This window comes from Pan paniscus, chromosome 2, assembly GCF_029289425.2.
Source record: "Pan paniscus chromosome 2, NHGRI_mPanPan1-v2.0_pri, whole genome shotgun sequence".
Classification (NCBI taxonomy): domain Eukaryota; kingdom Metazoa; phylum Chordata; class Mammalia; order Primates; family Hominidae; genus Pan; species Pan paniscus.
The window spans coordinates 119,571,998-119,588,942 of record NC_085926.1 but is presented as its reverse complement, the minus strand read 5'-3'; the positions used below and the strand labels follow the sequence as shown (position 1 = coordinate 119,588,942).

General features: G+C 44.1%; 2 protein-coding genes across 2 annotated transcripts in view; one reads left to right on the top strand and one right to left on the bottom strand.

Annotated features, from left to right (window-relative positions):
- HCLS1 (hematopoietic cell-specific Lyn substrate 1) overlaps window positions 1–607 on the top strand; it is a 29,681-nt gene extending 29,074 nt beyond the window's left edge. Inside the window, exon 14 of the mRNA XM_003825172.5 lies at window positions 22–607. Within this exon, the coding sequence (XP_003825220.1) occupies window positions 22–158 (137 nt within the window). The 3' untranslated portion in view covers window positions 159–607. The remainder of the gene's footprint in view (window positions 1–21) is intronic.
- Window positions 608–757: 150 nt separating this feature from the next.
- Window positions 758–16,945, bottom strand: part of FBXO40 (F-box protein 40) — a 38,129-nt gene continuing 21,941 nt past the window's right edge. Inside the window, exons 2-4 of the mRNA XM_055110337.1 lie at window positions 11,429–11,461; window positions 8,664–10,574; window positions 758–5,323 (exon numbers count right to left, since the gene is read on the bottom strand). Of these exons, the coding sequence (XP_054966312.1) occupies window positions 5,108–5,323; window positions 8,664–10,574; window positions 11,429–11,431 (2,130 nt within the window). The 5' untranslated portion in view covers window positions 11,432–11,461 and the 3' untranslated portion in view covers window positions 758–5,107. The remainder of the gene's footprint in view (window positions 5,324–8,663; window positions 10,575–11,428; window positions 11,462–16,945) is intronic.

The window sequence follows — 16,945 nt, the reverse complement described above, 5'->3', positions numbered from 1 at the left end:
TCCCCTCAACTTTCTCCCCAGAGGGAAGTGATGAGCTTTCCTTTGATCCGGACGACGTAATCACTGACATTGAGATGGTGGACGAGGGCTGGTGGCGGGGACGTTGCCATGGCCACTTTGGACTCTTCCCTGCAAATTATGTCAAGCTTCTGGAGTGACTAGAGCTCACTGTCTACTGCAACTGTGATTTCCCATGTCCAAAGTGGCTCTGCCTCCACCCCCTCCCTATTCCTGCTGCAAATGTCTAACCAGATGAGGTTCTGGACAGACTTCCCTCTCCTGCTTCATTAAGGGCTTGGGGCAGAGACAGCATGGGGAAGGAGGTCCCCTTCCCCAAGAGTCCTCTCTATCCTGGATGAGCTCATGAACATTTCTCTTGTGTTCCTGACTCCTTCCCAATGAACACCTCTCTGCCACCCCAAGCTCTGCTCTCCTCCTCTGTGAGCTCTGGGCTTCCCGGTTTGTTTACCCGGGAAAGTACGTCTAGATTGTGTGGTTTGCCTCATTGTGCTATTTGCCCACTTTCCTTCCCTGAAGAAATATCTGTGAACCTTCTTTCTGTTCAGTCTTAAAATTCGAAATAAAGTAAGACTATGGTTCACCTGTATGCTGAGGTAAATAGTACTTTTTGTGTGGCCCTCATGGCCTCAAATCTTAAGGCTCCAACCTTTCCTCTTCCAGGCATATCCAGGAGACTTTCTCTTACCACTGCCAATTCCCCTGCACCCTAGATGTCAAAGACTAGGCCTTTTCCTTAGGCTGAACTTTTTTTTTTTTTTTTTGAGAAGGAGTTTTGCTCTGTCACCCAGGCTGGGGTGCCGCAGCGTGATCTCAGCTCACTGCAGCCTCCACTTCCCAGGTTCAAGAGATTCTCCTGCCTCAGCCTCCCGAGTACCTGCAACTACAGGCGTGCACCACCATGCCCGGCTAATTTTTGTATTTTTAGTAGAGATGGGGTTTCCCCATGTTGGCCAGGCTGATCTTGAACTCCTGACCTCAGATGATCGCCCCCCGCTTAGCCTCCCAAAGTGCTGGGATGACAGGCATAAGCCACTGCACCTGGCCTCCTTAGGCTGCATTTTAAACCCAGTCCAAAACAGATCAGCCTGAGCAATGGCTGGGCATGGTATTGTGGGCCTATAGCACCAGCTACTCAGTAGTCTGAGGTGAGAGAATCACCTGAGCCTGGGAAGTCAAAGTCAAGGCTTCAGTGAGCTGTGATCACACCACTGCACTCCAGCCTGGGCGATAGAGTGAGAAGCTGTCTCAAAAAAAAAAAAAGAAGAAAGAAAGAAAAGATGGAGAAGGCACTGGGATCAAGGAGGAGCTAGAATGGTTGCTAAGACCCACAGTTAGTTGCTCCAGGGCTTCATAGAGTTGGTGAGCTGCCCAGCAGGGTGTCCAAGGGAGAGAATTCAGCCATGGGTTCATAGTTTCTGTTTCTGGTTGGGCCAGTAAAGCCCCTTTCTCATTCCTCTTTTCTGCTTATCACTAGAGACAGAAACTAAAAACCATGGCTTCAGGCTGCTAAAAGCCTAAAACAAAACAAAACAGAACAACAACACAATAAGGCAGGTTGGACAAGTTTGGTCTCAGGCTTGTGCTCTGGTCTTTCTTCATGATACACACTTGGTTTCAGTGACAACTTCTATGCCTGTGAATCACACATCTGTCTCTAGACCTAACTTATAAGATTCACCCAATTAGCCTTTCAGAGTGCAAAGCAGCTTTTATTTCCTCTTCTAGAGATGTTGAGGTTTCTAGTATACAGAGGTCAGTCACCACAGATATACTCAATCTCATTCTTCATTTCAGTTTGATTTGACATCACACATAAATCAGACTTTTATAGTGATTTTCATGACGTATCTTCAAGTTCCACCTTGCTTTTCACTTTTTCCTTTGTTGTGAGATAGAAACTTCTTTTCCAGACCCTTATGCTACTAAGGCAGCAAGGTCCTCTCTGGCCCAGTTCTACAGACCTCAGCCTCCATATTCGGCTGATCTCTATTCTGGACTGCCTTTCTTGGTGATGATACTCACCAAGGGCTCTGCCCATAGACATCCTCCCTCCCTGTGTACACAGTCCCTCTTTGCTCCCCTCAGCTGTTTCTAAATCTGAAGCCACTTCTAGCTGTCTTGCCTCTGTCAGGTAACACTCGCTGTTCATGCTGTTCACTCCAGCTTCCTCTCACAAATCATTTCTGTCTAATCCATAGTCTCTCTGAAAGGCTTTGGTACTGCTGCCCTCTCACTATGAAGTGTGCTTGTCTTATTGAAGCTCGTGCTTCAGTACGGCTCTGAAGGCAGCAACTGGAGGGGGAGAGTGCGGCTGGAAGTGCGCAAACCACAAAGCAGTTGTGGGCAGTGCCACTCTCCTGAACCAAGGCTTCCCCAGCTCACCCAGTTTGGGAAGGGAAAGCCTTCTGCCCTCTTCCTTTCTCTATGTAGCACCTTATTTCTCCTCCATCCATCCATAGCCCCTGATTTTCATCTCCATTGGTCTATAGTTTCCCTTTCTATTTCTATTAAAATCACAAACCCAGAGTGGACTTCAGGAGCTTTTATCCTCCATGTAGGAAGGACTAGATTCAAAACACGTCGAACTACCACCTGGACAACTCTCTTCCTTCCTTCCCACTGCAGTGTTAGCTTCTTTCCAGTTACTCATCTTCACAGAATAAAACCTTAGGTCACACCCTAGTCATATTTTTAGAAAATGGTGCCTTATATACAAATATGAAATACAAACCAAAGGATGGGGTTAGGAAAAATAGAGTGACATTACCAAATAGTACCGAGTGGCACATTACGATGAAAAGATGAGCATGTTTCTGGTCTGGGACTTGCTCTACTGCCTTCTAGACTCTTTTCAGAGGTTTCACCTACTTCATCTACACCAGCTCTGAGCCATGTTTAGAGAGAACCCAGGAAATAAAAGCACCCAGATTGACTAGATTGTTTCTTTTGTCGGCTAAATTCTTTATCCTCTGCTTCCCTACAATGCCTGTCCTTTTCTTTTCCTATTTCCCACTTGCTTGAGGACTGCTAGGACTGCTGGGAAAATGACACCAATTACAGTGAGAGGAATATAAACACAAGGCTAATAACTCAACACTCCTGGCTTCAGGTATAACCAAAGAGAGCTGAAAGGATACATTCTTGTGGGTGGCTGAAGGACATGAAGCCATACCAAACAAATCATTTCCTTCTGGTTCCCAACTTAAAATCACCATGTCTAAAACCTATTTCATAAATAAAGAGCTGCATTAAATCATAACTATTGTGGATAGCTATGTGCGATAAGATTTTGCTGTACTAAAAAATAAGCATATCCTAACTTATTGTCACTAGTATGACATCCTTTAGGGATTTTCAACGGGGAGCCATTTTGCTCCCTGATATTTAGCAATGTCTGGTGACATTTTTGATTGTTGCCACTGTGGGGGTGCTACTGACATTTAATGGATAGGCCAAGGATGCTGCCAAGTATCCTGTAGTACACAGAATAGTCCCTTGCAACAAAGAATTATCCAGTTCAGGCAGGGCGCAGTGGCTCACACCTGTAAACCCAGCACTTTGGAAGGCCAAGGCGGGCGAGTCACCTGAGGTCGGGAGTTTGAGACCAGCCTGAACAACATGGAGAAAGCCCGTCTCTACTAAAAATACAAAATTAGCCAGGCGAGTAATCCCAGCTACTCGGGAAGCTGAGGCAGGAGAATCGCTTGAACCCAAGAGGCGGAGGTTGCGGTGAGCCGAGATCATGTCATTGCACTCCAGCCTGGGCAACAAGAGTGAACTCCATCCCCTCCCCACCCAGAAAAAAAAAAAAGAATTATCCATTTAAAAATGTCAATAATTCCAAAGCTAAGAAGCTCTGCTGTAGGGGATGCCAGTTTCTACTGTGTCTTTTTTTCTTTTACTTTTATTCTTATGAATATTCACTGTTTGTTACCAAAAACAGCAGTATCATCCATTTTTGTCAGACTGAAAGCATGACCAGAAATATGGATGGGTAGGAGCAATTTCAGGGAGCCGTTATGTTCACATGTCTTCCTCTCCAAGACCCCAATGGGGTACCCAAGTGCTGTCTAGGAGCTGGTGACTGGCGCCATAGGAACTGCAGTGGGCCTTGTCTGGACTTTGCCAAAGGTGTGATCTCCCTGGGCTGCCCTGTGCATTCTGGCATGACGCTGAGGTTGGCATTAGTGTATTGAGGTCATTTCAGATAGCACAGGGTGGCCCAGGGCCATGCCTATGTTCTGCCTAACTCAGAACATAATTTTCAGAAGAAAAAAATCTTGACCCTTAAGTCATTATTAAAATGTTACAAAGTAAGTTGGTGACTTTTTGTCCTAATGTTCTCCATAAATATGGTGTCTCCTTTGGACTCCCCATTTTTCAAGGCTTTCCTGCTGTATGTTGCCAAGATTCTAACAACAGACTCTGTGATCCCATTTCTGCCCCTCATGTTTTGGCCTGTGGTGTCTTCAAGGCTGCCATGCTCAGCCAGGGGCTCTCCTATGTCAGGCTGTGTTAGGACTACCCTGGCCTAGAGGCAGTAGAATAACCAAAATGAGCCCTGGACTTGATCGTCAAAACAGACCCAGCTCCAGAGCCTCCAGCTTTGTTCCCTTCACCCTGCGTTCCCTGGGGAGTAACTCTCTGCACCTTAGTCCCATCCTGCATTTCCTGTCCCATAAATTTGAAAGTGCTTTGTGAACTAAAAAGCCCATGTAAAAGCACAGGCCTGTACTGGTTATGGAATTTCGTGCTCTCTCATCACTTAAGAAATTGGGCCCATCTTCCAAATGGCCTCAAATTACTTATTTTCTTCTCAGACCAATCTATTTTAGAAAGAAAGAAAAAAGAAAAGAAAAGAAAAGAAAAAAGGAAACAAGTCATCAATGTGGCACTATGGTACAAGACATGGCTTAGGAAATTCTTAGGCCTTGTGTTGAGGTTTCGAAGGACATTGCGTGTTCCAATACACCCTGATAAGCAAATAGGCAGTTTACAGAAGGGAGTCCTCAAAACCACACTCTGTCCTACTTCAGGAACTCCGAGAAGAAATCCAAGAAGGGTGCATCGAGTGGCATCTGAATTTTTAGGAGACGTATCTTCCTCGTGGTCTGACTCTAAAGGTGGAGACTAAGCTCTCTCGGGCCTGCTCACGGGGCTGACACATGCTGGTCAAAAGAATCGGGTCAGTTTTGTGCTCTACAATGTTGAAAGGACAGGACTTCAGGTGCTCAGACATGGAGGTGACTTCATTAAACTCCCAGCTCTTGATTTTGGAGAAGAGGCTGCTGAACTGCCAGATCTGTTGAGAAAGATAGAAGTTCAAAGGTGAATATAGGGGCGTTACCCTCTGGCTGGCTTTATTTGGGCACTATAAGGAAATATCCTCCTGTTCTTCATATTCTTAGACTCCAGAGTGTTTAGTGGCTCCTGCAGACATTTGGTAGCCCCTCCTCCAGCATCCAATTCCTAGTTCCCCCTGCCAACCAATAATCTTCCCAACCAGCCCTGTAGTTGTGAGAATCACTAACACCAATCAGCATATTGACACACACTCTCCCTTGCTCCTCCACCAGCAAGTGATTAATTTTAAAGTAGATGCACAGTTCAAATCAGGACAATTAGTACCAGTGCAACTCTTATTCCAGAACTTTTGTTGGAGATACCAAAAAGCAGATTCTCTTTTTCTTTCTCTGCTTGAACTGCAAAGCTGAAGTCCTAGGAGGTGCCAGCAATCACCAGAGACCACCGAGTGAGCACTATCTTACAATGTAGCCATTATTGAGGAAGTAGAGGTAAAAAAATAGAAAGAAGAGATGTCATTTGGGGGCATTTTTTGAGCTGTTAGATCAAGCCTTACCTGAAGCCATTACCTTTAGACTTTTTAGTTACATAGGCCAATAAATTCCCTTTATTGTTTATGCCACTTTAGGTTGATTTTCTGTTGCTTGAAATTAAAGTATTGTAACTCATAAGAGTCTCACTAGAGTGGGAACCCCATAGGAGAATTCTATGAGTTCTGAAATATCCTCTGGTCTTTCCACCTGGGATGTGATGGCAAAGTCACTGCTTTCAAGTCTGGTTATGTGAGTAGGCATAGCCTAATACTCTTTCAACCTGACTACTTCACCTACAGTTTCTTGTCCTTGTTGCTATGTAGGAAAAGTGGTTTTTTTGAGATCTTAGAACTGTTTCCCTTTTTACTTTAAAAATCCATTCTAATGTGAGTATCCTTTAGCCCCAACTAAATTTTCTTTATTTCTTTCTGCAAGGAAATTAGCTCGTCCCAAATAATATCTGAGAGTGGTCAGTCATCATTGAATTGGGGACAAACTTGAGCCAAAAAATAATTTCTAGTATCTAAATTAAATTATTTACATCGGATTTTAGGCGTTTTTAAACAATACGATTCCTGAAGGCAGTGTGTTAGTCTTCATTCATGTTTCTTCCTAATACGTGCTTGGTTGGCAATCAGTGTTTCTTTAACACTTGAATGCAGGCACATATACAAGAGAGAGAGTCTTGTGGTTACTTTTTGAGGAAGACTGCTCAGGAATAAATAATGGAAAACATACAAAATGTTTTAGACATGATCAATACAAATAGATGCAAACAACTCTAACTCCCCAGTGTCAATTTGCAAATACCACATATTAGGAAGAAATTCAACAGTGAGATTATAGAATTATTGACCTAAATGGGCATCACAAATTCATGGTTCGTAGTACCAACAGGTTTACCATGAGAAAGGATGCTACAGGCACTGGGATATGATGAATTAGGTGCCTCACTTCAGTATGGTACAAGCTGGTAGAAATTATAATACAGTTAAACAAACATGACCTACTGGGAAAAGGAACAAGGTATTTCTGAAGGGAAAGGTTCTTTGATTTATACAGCAGAGTGTTTTTTGAACAATTAAATTAGCACTTGAACCGGGGAAATCAGTGGGCCAAATTCATTTAGAATTTCAAAATGCCTTTATGAAAGGCAAAAACTGTTTTAAAAAATTAGTTGACATGGGACTGAGGAGATTTGTTGGCCTCCTGTATCAATCAGAGTCACAGCCGGGAACAGGCGGCACTCTCAGACTGGGTAATTTGAAGAGATTTTTTTTTAAAGGAATGATTTACAGACACGAGAGCAGGGTATAGGAAAGCCACGAGATACAGTGCAGTATCCAGGGTGAGTAGCTACCTAGAGAGTTATGCCCTGGGCCTGAAGGAGAAGAAGGAAGGTCGTTGGATCCCGCAGTGAGTAATTTTGTGTAGAGAGCCACCTGATAAAGGCACCTTCAGTGGAGGGACAGCACCTGCTCAAAGTGTCACAAAGGGGAGGAACCATGCAGGGGGGAAGCCAGGAGAATAGATACTTCAACGTCATTCTTCCCTTCCTCCCATCTCCTGCTGACATGCTCCATTTACGTTAGCCCCACTGGAAGATGGAGGGTAAGGGAGCCAGCTGAGGCAATCTGTCCAGGTCAGCCTCCTGGGGGACAGACAGGGTGGAGAAGGATGGAGAATGGGTCTTGAGAGCAAACAGAAGATATTCAGCACACATACACAGATGAACAGGCACTACCCTCCGGATTGCTATTTATGTGTTTATAGGTCTGTCTTTTCTACTAAACTGACCTCCTTGAGTCAGTCTTATTCTCAGCAACTGTTCCCATGCCTAGTACCTTGCTTGGCACATAAAAAGCTCTTTAAGGCCAGGCGCAGTGGCTCACACCTATAATCCCAGCACTTTAGGAGGCTGAGGTGGGTGGATCACCTGAGGTTGGGACTTCGAGACCAGCCTGACCAATAAGGAGAAACCCCGTCTCTACTAAAAATACAAAATTAGCCTGGCGTGTTGGTGCATGTCTGTAATCCCAGTTACTCAGGAGGCTGAGGCAGGAGAATTGCTTGAACCTGGGAGGCAGAGGTTGCGGTGAGCCGAGATTGCGCCATTGCACTCCAGCCTGGGCAACAAGAGCAAAACTCCATCTCAGAAAAAAAAAAAAAGGCCAGGTGCAGTGGCTCACGCCTGTAATCCCAGCACTTTGGGAGGCCGAGACGGGTGGATCACCTGAGGTTGGGAGTTTGAGACCAGCCTGACCAACATGGAGAAACCCCGTCTCTACTAAAAATACAAAATTAGCTGGGTGTGATAGTGCACGCCTGTAATCCCAGCTACTTGGGAGGCTGAGGCAGGAGAATCACTTGAACCTGGAACGTGGAGGTTGTGGTGAGCCAAGATCATGCCATTGCACTCCAGCCTGGGCAATGAGAATGAAACTCCATCTCAAAAAAAAAGGCCTTTAAAAATATTTGTTAAGGCCAGGTACAGTGGCTCACACCTGTAATTTCAGCACTTTTGGAGGCTGATATGGGAGGATCACTTGAGGTCAGGAGTTCAAAACCAGCCTGCACAACACAGTAAGACTCCATCTCAATTTAAAAATTAGTCAGAAGTGGTGATGCACATCTGTAGTCCCAGCTACTTGGAAGACTGAGGCAAGAGGATCACTTGAGCCCAGAAGTTCAAGGCTGTGATTGCACCACTGCACTTTTGCCTGGGCAACAGAGAGAGAACCTGTCTATAAAAAATGAAACAAAAAATTGCTGAATGAGTCAATCAATAAATGAGTGTTTACTTACCTCTCTGTGGACTCTCCAGGAGGTGCCTCCATGGGAATACCTCTTTTTCTTCCATTGCAAAAGGACCATTCCTCTCTCTTGTAACAAAGTGGCACAGATATTCCTCATCAGCACAGACACCTGGGAGAGCTGGGCCAGGCTGACGCTGTCCAAGAACCCAGCAATGTACTTCAAAATCTCCAGGGGCAGGCTGGTTAAAGAATTCTGGCTTTTTCCTCCCTGACCCAAAAGATGGTTGTTCTTCCTTCCCTCGCTCAGCTCTGGAGCAACCTCCGGCTTAATGGCAAAGGTCTTGAGCTCCTGGCTATAGATTACTTTTGCCTTTTGCCCTGGGGGACGGAAATGGTTTTGAACAAATGTACATCCCAAGTAGGCGAGGGGGCATCGATGCTGGAACCAGCCATTGAGACATGACTGAATGTCTGTGTGGACATTCTTGAAGTGCAGGGGGAACTCATCCCTCCTGAAGAATTTGTTGCAAGTGAAAGTGAAGGCAGAGCTGCTTTTGTTGTGTCTCCTGGTCACACACTCGCTGTGGAGCTCCACGTGGAGTCCCCCTGGGGTGGCAGCAGTTAGGTCAGCCAGCACTGTCCCAGAGGAAAACTGTTCTGGCTCAAAGTTGTATGTTTGTGTGGCAAAATCCATGAACAGTCCATCAATGCTTCTGGATTCAGAGATGACGTGGCCTTTGAGTTCTCTTTCCAAAGCACACTGGAGGGTGGTCTTGATGAGATCTGATTTGGGCAGGTCCTCCACAGTGATCCCCAAATCTGAAGTATCCACTGCCTTGTGTTCACTTGGCTTACAACTCAACATGGCATCTCCAAGTCGAGCTCGCTTTCCACAGTAGCTCACAGGAACTTTGAAGGTGTAAACAGTCTTAACTTCCTGAGCCTCAAGCTTGCCATAAACAAAGTCTCTCTCCTTGGGTGTACAAGCAGGCATCTGACCAAAGTGAATCAGCATCCGCCCATTGTGCACTAGATACATGTTATAGTCCTTTGCATCCACAGCTGTTTTCAGTCTTTCCAGAACACCATCCTGCCAAGGGGCAAGCCCTGTGGTTTCCATGGCTGTACGAACGTCCTGCTGCTTCTGATTTTCCTGTGGTTCTTTCTTTTTGGGAGTGCCCTCTCCTTCTACCATGTTATGGCCACTGGAAATCTGTTCTTTCTCGGAGTCATTCTTGTTCTTGCTCTCACAGCTCACTGATGAATTTGTTAAAGCAGAGGCTGCGTGCTCTTTGCTGAAAATATTTTCCCACTGGCCAAACTTGACCAGGTCCATCCCTTCTTTGGTTTTGGCTAGCACCTCCCGTTCTTCTTGACTTAGCTCTGCCATCTCCCCATTAGTTGCTGACAGACCATGTGGTACCAAATCGATATCCACTCCACCCACTGCTCCTCCCATTTCCTCCACACTGGTTTCACCATTCATAGTTGGTTCCTCCTCAGTAGCCTCTCTAGTTTCTGGGAAAAGTTCCACCATTTTCAAGGATCTGAAGAGGACCTTCTGATCCCGCAGGGCCAGGGCTGTGTCCAAACACTCCTCACTGGGGGTCTCTTTCATGATGTTTTCATGAAGGGTGGTTTCAGAGTCCACATTTGGCCAGCGGTTCCATTCCATGGAGCAGCAGACCACGCTGGCGGGGCACACCTGCAGGTGCTTGGCCAGTTTGTGGCGGGACATGGACAGAGGGCAGCCATATTCGGAGTTGAGGCACGGAACCTGCTCTAAAGGGCAGAGGAGCTGGTGCTCTGCCTCTTTGCACATGTGGAAGGTGGCACCACAGAGCAGGTGGCAGCTTATTACCAGGCAGGAGGTGTTGGGTTCCACAGGAATGTGGCAGTGGCGGTTGAAGCATCCCTCACAATGCCTGTGGTGCCCTGGCAGGGATCTGTGGGCTTTCCCCTGGACACACCAAGGACAGGGGGAAGAAAACAAATGAATACGGGGGAGAAGCTCTATGCACGTCTATGACTGTGTTTTAATTGACATATTTCCTGTTTATACCTGCTTTTTGTAGAAACCTTGAAATATATGGAATATCACAATCCCACAATCCAGAAATAACAACTATAAGTACTTTTTAGAATTTTCCAATAGTTTATTATATATATGTAGTAGATGTGTTTAGAATAGGAAAAAAAGAATTGAATATAATGGACTACACTGTTGACAATTGTTATTTTTGAGTTGTGGATTACAGGTTATTTATATCATACGGATAATACTATGAATACAACTTTTCATCCTGCTTTTTATCTTGCTATTAGAACAAGAAACTAGATTGTTTTATTAGTTATTCTTTACAAACTTTCTTCATAATGGCAGTGTAACATTCCGGAATATGGGTGTGCTATCATTTAATCAACTACCACCAGAGGGCGGGCTGGGAGGACAGCAGCCATGTCTGGTTTTGCTCGCATTTATGTCCCTAGCATCTAGCATGGGACCTGGACCTTTGTGGTTATTCAATGCTTGCTGAATGAAGGAATTGCTAGCCATTTAGATTATTGCTGGCTTTTTGACTATTTTATTTAAATTTTCACTTAAACTCTTTGCTCAAAAATCCTTCTCAACTGCTTTCCCCTTACTCTGTGTCAATTTCTTCCAAGTTCTGTTCAGCATCTCTAGTTTGGAAAAAAGTTGATAAATATCATCAAACCGTAAGAGCAAGTCTGCTAGCTGCTTGGGCTACAGGATAAATGAAGGAAGACCTGGACCTCTCAATGGTGAAGCTTCAATAAGCTCCTGGTGCTTACCATGGCGCCCCAATTTCTTCTTGCTTCTCAGCTCTACGGGAAAATATGAATATAAATAATTAGTAAGAAAAGCAGTTAGGTTACCTATATTAATAGGGGCTAAAGAGACTTCACACACTATCTCATTTAATTCCTTCCACCATCCTGGAGGTGTCTTTATCCCCATGTTTGAGTCAAGGAAACAGAAGCTTGAAGGTAAGTAACTTGTCCAAGGTCACACAGCTGCTAAGTGATGGAATCAGCTTTGTAATCCAGGCCATGCTGGCCCATGTTATTTTCAGTGACCCCCACTGCCCTCTGATAGGGCATATTACCAATCATGGGATGTTAACTTCTGCTTCCTATAACTTTCTCCATTGTCTGCTGACAATTATCCTGGCATTCTAAACACTCTGCTACCCACAATCTGGCCTAGGTTACCTTCTAATCTTCTCTTCCACTGGGGCTTCCTGTCCACTTAGAGGTTAGTCTGAGATCTAACTTTGTCTGGGGCAGTGTATAGGTGTCTGTGAAATATCTGTAACATGCTATTTCCCCTGGTATATTCAGCTGTGCTAGAGCAGGGGTCAAAACCCCAAAGGTCCCAGAAGTTGACTGAACGGAGACTCTGGCAAGTGAAAGAGAAAATGCCCTGTCTTCAGGGAAATGAAATTTCTCAGCCCTGGTTAATTGATGCCTTGTGGGAATGTGTTGCCAGACCTGGTTTTTCCAGAGACAGTGGGGATGCGGACTTTTGTGAGTTGTGATATGGTTTAGTGGTTAGAAGGCAGACTGCACAGGTTTCCACCCTGGTGCTACAAGTCAGTGGCTGTGAGACTTTGGGAAAGTTACTTCACTTCTTCGCTCATCAGTTTCCCCATCTGTAGAGAGAGGATAATAATAGTACCTATCCCATAGTGCTGCTGTAAGGAGTAAATGAGCTAAATATACATGAAACTCTTAGAACAGTGCTTGTTTCACAGGCAGTGATCTATACATGTTTGCTATTATAAAGTAGTATTTTATATTTCATCACAATGCAAAATATTTTACTACATAATATATCGAAATAAAAATACTCTGAATTTTAAATGTTAACAACTAACTTAATTTAAAACAACACTATTTGAGCCAAGGAAAAATGTGAATGCTGGCCAGATAGGATCTGTAGGTTGCCAGTTTGCAATATCTGGTCTACAGAATTTGTAACGTAATTTCAGCACAGTGTTAGTCTGTGATGGAGTGGGGAGGTTAGCATCCAAATGTCAGAAGATCCATAAGTTTAACATTTGGCCAGGCGCAATGGCTCACACCTGTAATCTCAGCACTTTGTGAGGCTGAGGTAGGTTGATTGCTTGAGCCCAGGAGTTCAAGACCAGTCTGAGAAACATAGCGATACCCTGTATCTACTAAAAAAAAAAAACAGTTAAAAAATTAGCGGGGCATGGTGGTGCACGCCTATGGTCCCAGCTACTTGAGAGTGACACTGACGCGGGAGGACCGCTTGAGCCTGAGAGGTCAAGGCTGCAGTGAGCTGTAATGACACCACTGCACTCCAGCCTGGGTGAGAGAGTAAGACCCTGTCTCAAAAACAAACAAACAAACAAAAAACCATTTTACTTTACTTTAGAATTTGCCAATTCATTGTGGGTAAAATTTCCCCCAACTTAAAAAAAAAAAAAAAGACATTTCAAATATACAGAAAAGGTGAAGGAATACATACAATGAACACCAAAATATACTTTATCTAGATTCAACAATTGCTAACATTTTACCATTTTTGTGTCCTTTCTTTCTCTCCTCTCTGTCTCTCTCTCAATCTCTCCCCGCCCCCCAACCACACACACACACACACACACACACACACACACAGTTTTGGCTGAGCCACTTGAAAATAAGTTGCCAGCCGGGCGCGGTGGCTCAAGCCTATAACCCCAACACTTTGGGAGGCCCAAGCGGGTGGATCACCTGACATCAGGAGTTCAAGGCCAGCCTAGTCAACATGGTGAAACCCCATCTCTACTAAAATTAAAAAAAAAAAAAAATTAACTGGGCACTGTGGCATATGCCTGTAATCTCAGCTACTCGGGAGGCTGAGGCAGGAGAATTGTTTTAACCCAGGAAGCAGAGGTTGCAGTGAATCGAGATCACGCCACTGCACTCCAGCCTGGGTGACAGAGCGAAACTCCATCTCAAAAAAAAAAAAAAAAAAAAACAAGAAGGAAAGAAAATAAGCTGCTGATATAAGACGCTTTATCCCTAAGTACTTCAGCTTGTACTTCCTAAGAATAAAGACTTATAATAATATTGTCTCACCTAAGAAAACTAAAAATACTTTTCTAATATCATGTAAAATGCCTATAGTCACATTTCTCCAGTTGTCTCCAAAATGTCTAGTATAGTTATTTTTAAATTTTTAATATTTTTATTTATTAAACATTTTTATTGATATATAATAGTTGTACATATTTTGGGGGTATATGCAATATTTTGATGCCTGTATACAATATGGAATGATCGAATTAGGGTAATTGGGATATCCATCACCTCAAACACTTTTCTTTATGTTGGGAACATTATAATTCTTCTCTTTTAGCTTTTTTTGACAGAGCCTTGCTCTGTTGCCCAGCCTGGAGTGCAGTGGCACATCACAGCTCACTGAAACCTCCACCTCCTGGGTTCAAGCGATTCTTCTGCCTCAGCTTCCCAAGTAGCTGGGATTACAATCAGGCGCTACCACACCTGGCTAATTTTTGTGTTTTTAGTAGAGACAGGGTTTCACCATGTTGGCCAGGCTAGTCTTGAACTCCTGACCTCCAGTGATCCGCCTGCCTCGGCCTCCAAAAGTGCTGAGATTACAGGTGTGAGCCACTATGCCTGGCCTCTTTTAGTTATTTTGAGATATACAATAAATTATTGTTCATTATAATTTTTCTACTGTATTACCAAATACTAGAACTTATTTCTTCTAACTTTATTTTTTTTTAAATTTTGTTGTTGTTTATTGTGACAGAGTCTCACACTGTTGCCCAGGCTGGAGTGCAATGGTGCAATCTTGGCTCACTGTAACCTCCGCCTCCCAGGTTCAAGCGATTCTCCTGCCTCAGCCTCCCGAGTAGCTAGGATTACAGGTGCCCACCACCATGCCCAGCTAATTTTTTGTATTTTTAGTAGAGACGGGGTTTCACCACGTTGTCCAGGATGGTCTCGATCTCTTAACCTCGTGATCTGCCCGCCTCAGCCTCCCAAAGTGCTGGGATTACAGGTGTGAGCCACCGTGCCCGGCCCAAAATTTTTTAATTGATACATAGTATTTGTGCATATTTATGGTGTGCATGTGATATTTTCTTATATGCATATAGAATCTGTAATCATCAAGTCAGGATATTTAGGTCATCATCTCAAGTATTTATCATTTCTGTGTGTTGGGAACATTTCAAGGCCTCTCTTCTAGCTATTTTGAAATACACAATACATTGTTGCTAGCTATAGTCACCCTACTCTGCTATCAAACACTAAAACTTGTTTTCTCTGTCTGTTCATATCCATTCACCAACCTCTCTTCTTCCCTCTCCTACTATCCCCTACACCCTTCCCAGCCTCTGGTAACTATCATTCACTCTCTACCTCCATGTGATCAACTTTTTTAGTTCTCACATATGAGTGAGAACATGCAATATGTGTCTTTCTATGTCTGGCTTTAAGACCTCTCATTTTTGAACAAGGATCCTTTTAATGTCAATTTGTTCCATTCGATTGCCAAGTCTTTTTAGCCTCTTTAATCTGGAACAGTCCCCCACATTTTCTTTTTCAGGAGAGACAGCCTTAAATCACAAGGAAATTATAGTCTGGTTCATTCATTTATTAGTTCCTCCACTCATTCACCCACTCAACAAACATTTGTTGATTACCTACTACTACTTGCCAGTAAGTGAGCATAAGGATCACCTGGACGGCTTGTTAAGAGTCTTAAACACTATTGTTCATTAGAGTCAGCTGTGATGCTTGCTAAACCTATAGATCACTGTTCAATATGAAAGTCACAAGCCACATGTGGCTATTTAAATTTAATCAAAATGCAATAAAATGAATAATTCAGTTTCTCAGTCACGTTAGCCACATTTCAAGTGCTCAATCGCCATTTGTGGCTAGTAGCTCCTCTTTAGGACAACACAGAATAGAACATTCCCATCTTCACAAAAAGTTCCACTGCTACAGATGCTGGCTGTATCCCTGGACCTGAGGGAATGATGGACTCCTGGAATTTACATGCTTAACACCCTCCCCATCTGATTCTTATGCACATTAATAAATGAGAACCCTTGTTCTGGACCCCACTGGGGCTACTGAGTGTGAAAGAGGAATCACGGCAGAGTGCTCTATACTCCTAATAGCCCTAGTCAGGGGGCAGGTGAGAAATCGCAAGCAGGAGCATCAAACAGGGTCAGGGCCCAGCAGAAGATAAACAAAGATGTTAAAGCCAGAGAAGGAGAGGAACAGAGCAGGGTGGCTGAGAGGGTTGGACTGTGCTATGATCTGAATGTTTGTATCGACCCCCAAATTCATATGTGGAAGTCTAATTCCCAATGTGAGGGTGTCTGGCTGTAGGGCCTTAGAGAAGTGATTATGTTAGAGGAAGCTCTGCTTACCAGGCCTCTGGTTTAATAAGACATGACTAGAGTGACTCCATCTTAAAGTGAATAGCAAGGCACTCACAAGACACCTGTAAGGTTAATACTTATGGTCTGAAAATAGCCACATCCCAAGCTGACCACCACTTATAATTACAGAATATTTATGGCCAGACAAAACTTCTCCCACCAAGCCTGCAGAGTGCCCAGATGTCCTGAGAGTGCAGCCCTTTTTACTTAAAGATAATGTTAATGAGCAAGCTGAGGTTAAAAGATTGATGGTCTTCGATAACACTGACAGCTGCTACCTTTAGTGAGCACATCTGCCCATTTCAAGTTTAATTTAGCTCCTTATAGTTTCCTTATAGTTTCTTTCTTTCTTCTTCTTCTTTTTTTTTTTTTTTTTTTTTTTTTTTAAGACACAGTCTCACTCTGTTGCTCTGTTGCCCAGGCTGGATTGCAGTGGCACTATCTTGGCTCACTGCAACCTCCGCCTCCCGGGTTCAAATGATTCTCCCACCTCAACCTCCCAGTAGCTGGGATTAAAGGCGCGCACCACCATGCCTGGCTAATTTAATATTTTTAGAAGAGACGGGGTTTTGCCATGTTGTCCAGGCTTGTTCCAAACTCCTGACCTCAAGGAATCTGCCTGCCTCGGGTTTCTTATAAGTAGAGACACTAACAAAAGAGGGAGCGTTCCTCCTTCTGCTGCGGACGCCCTAGTCTGTAACAGAGTAGTTTCCAACAAATGTGCTACTTTTTTTTTTTTTTTTTTTTTTTTTTTTGAGATGCTCTGTTGCCCAGGCTGGAGTGCAGTGGCACGATCTTGGCTTACTGCAACCTCCGTCTCCCAGATTCAAGCGATTCTCCTGTCTCAGCCTCCCGAGTAGCTGGGACTACAGGCACA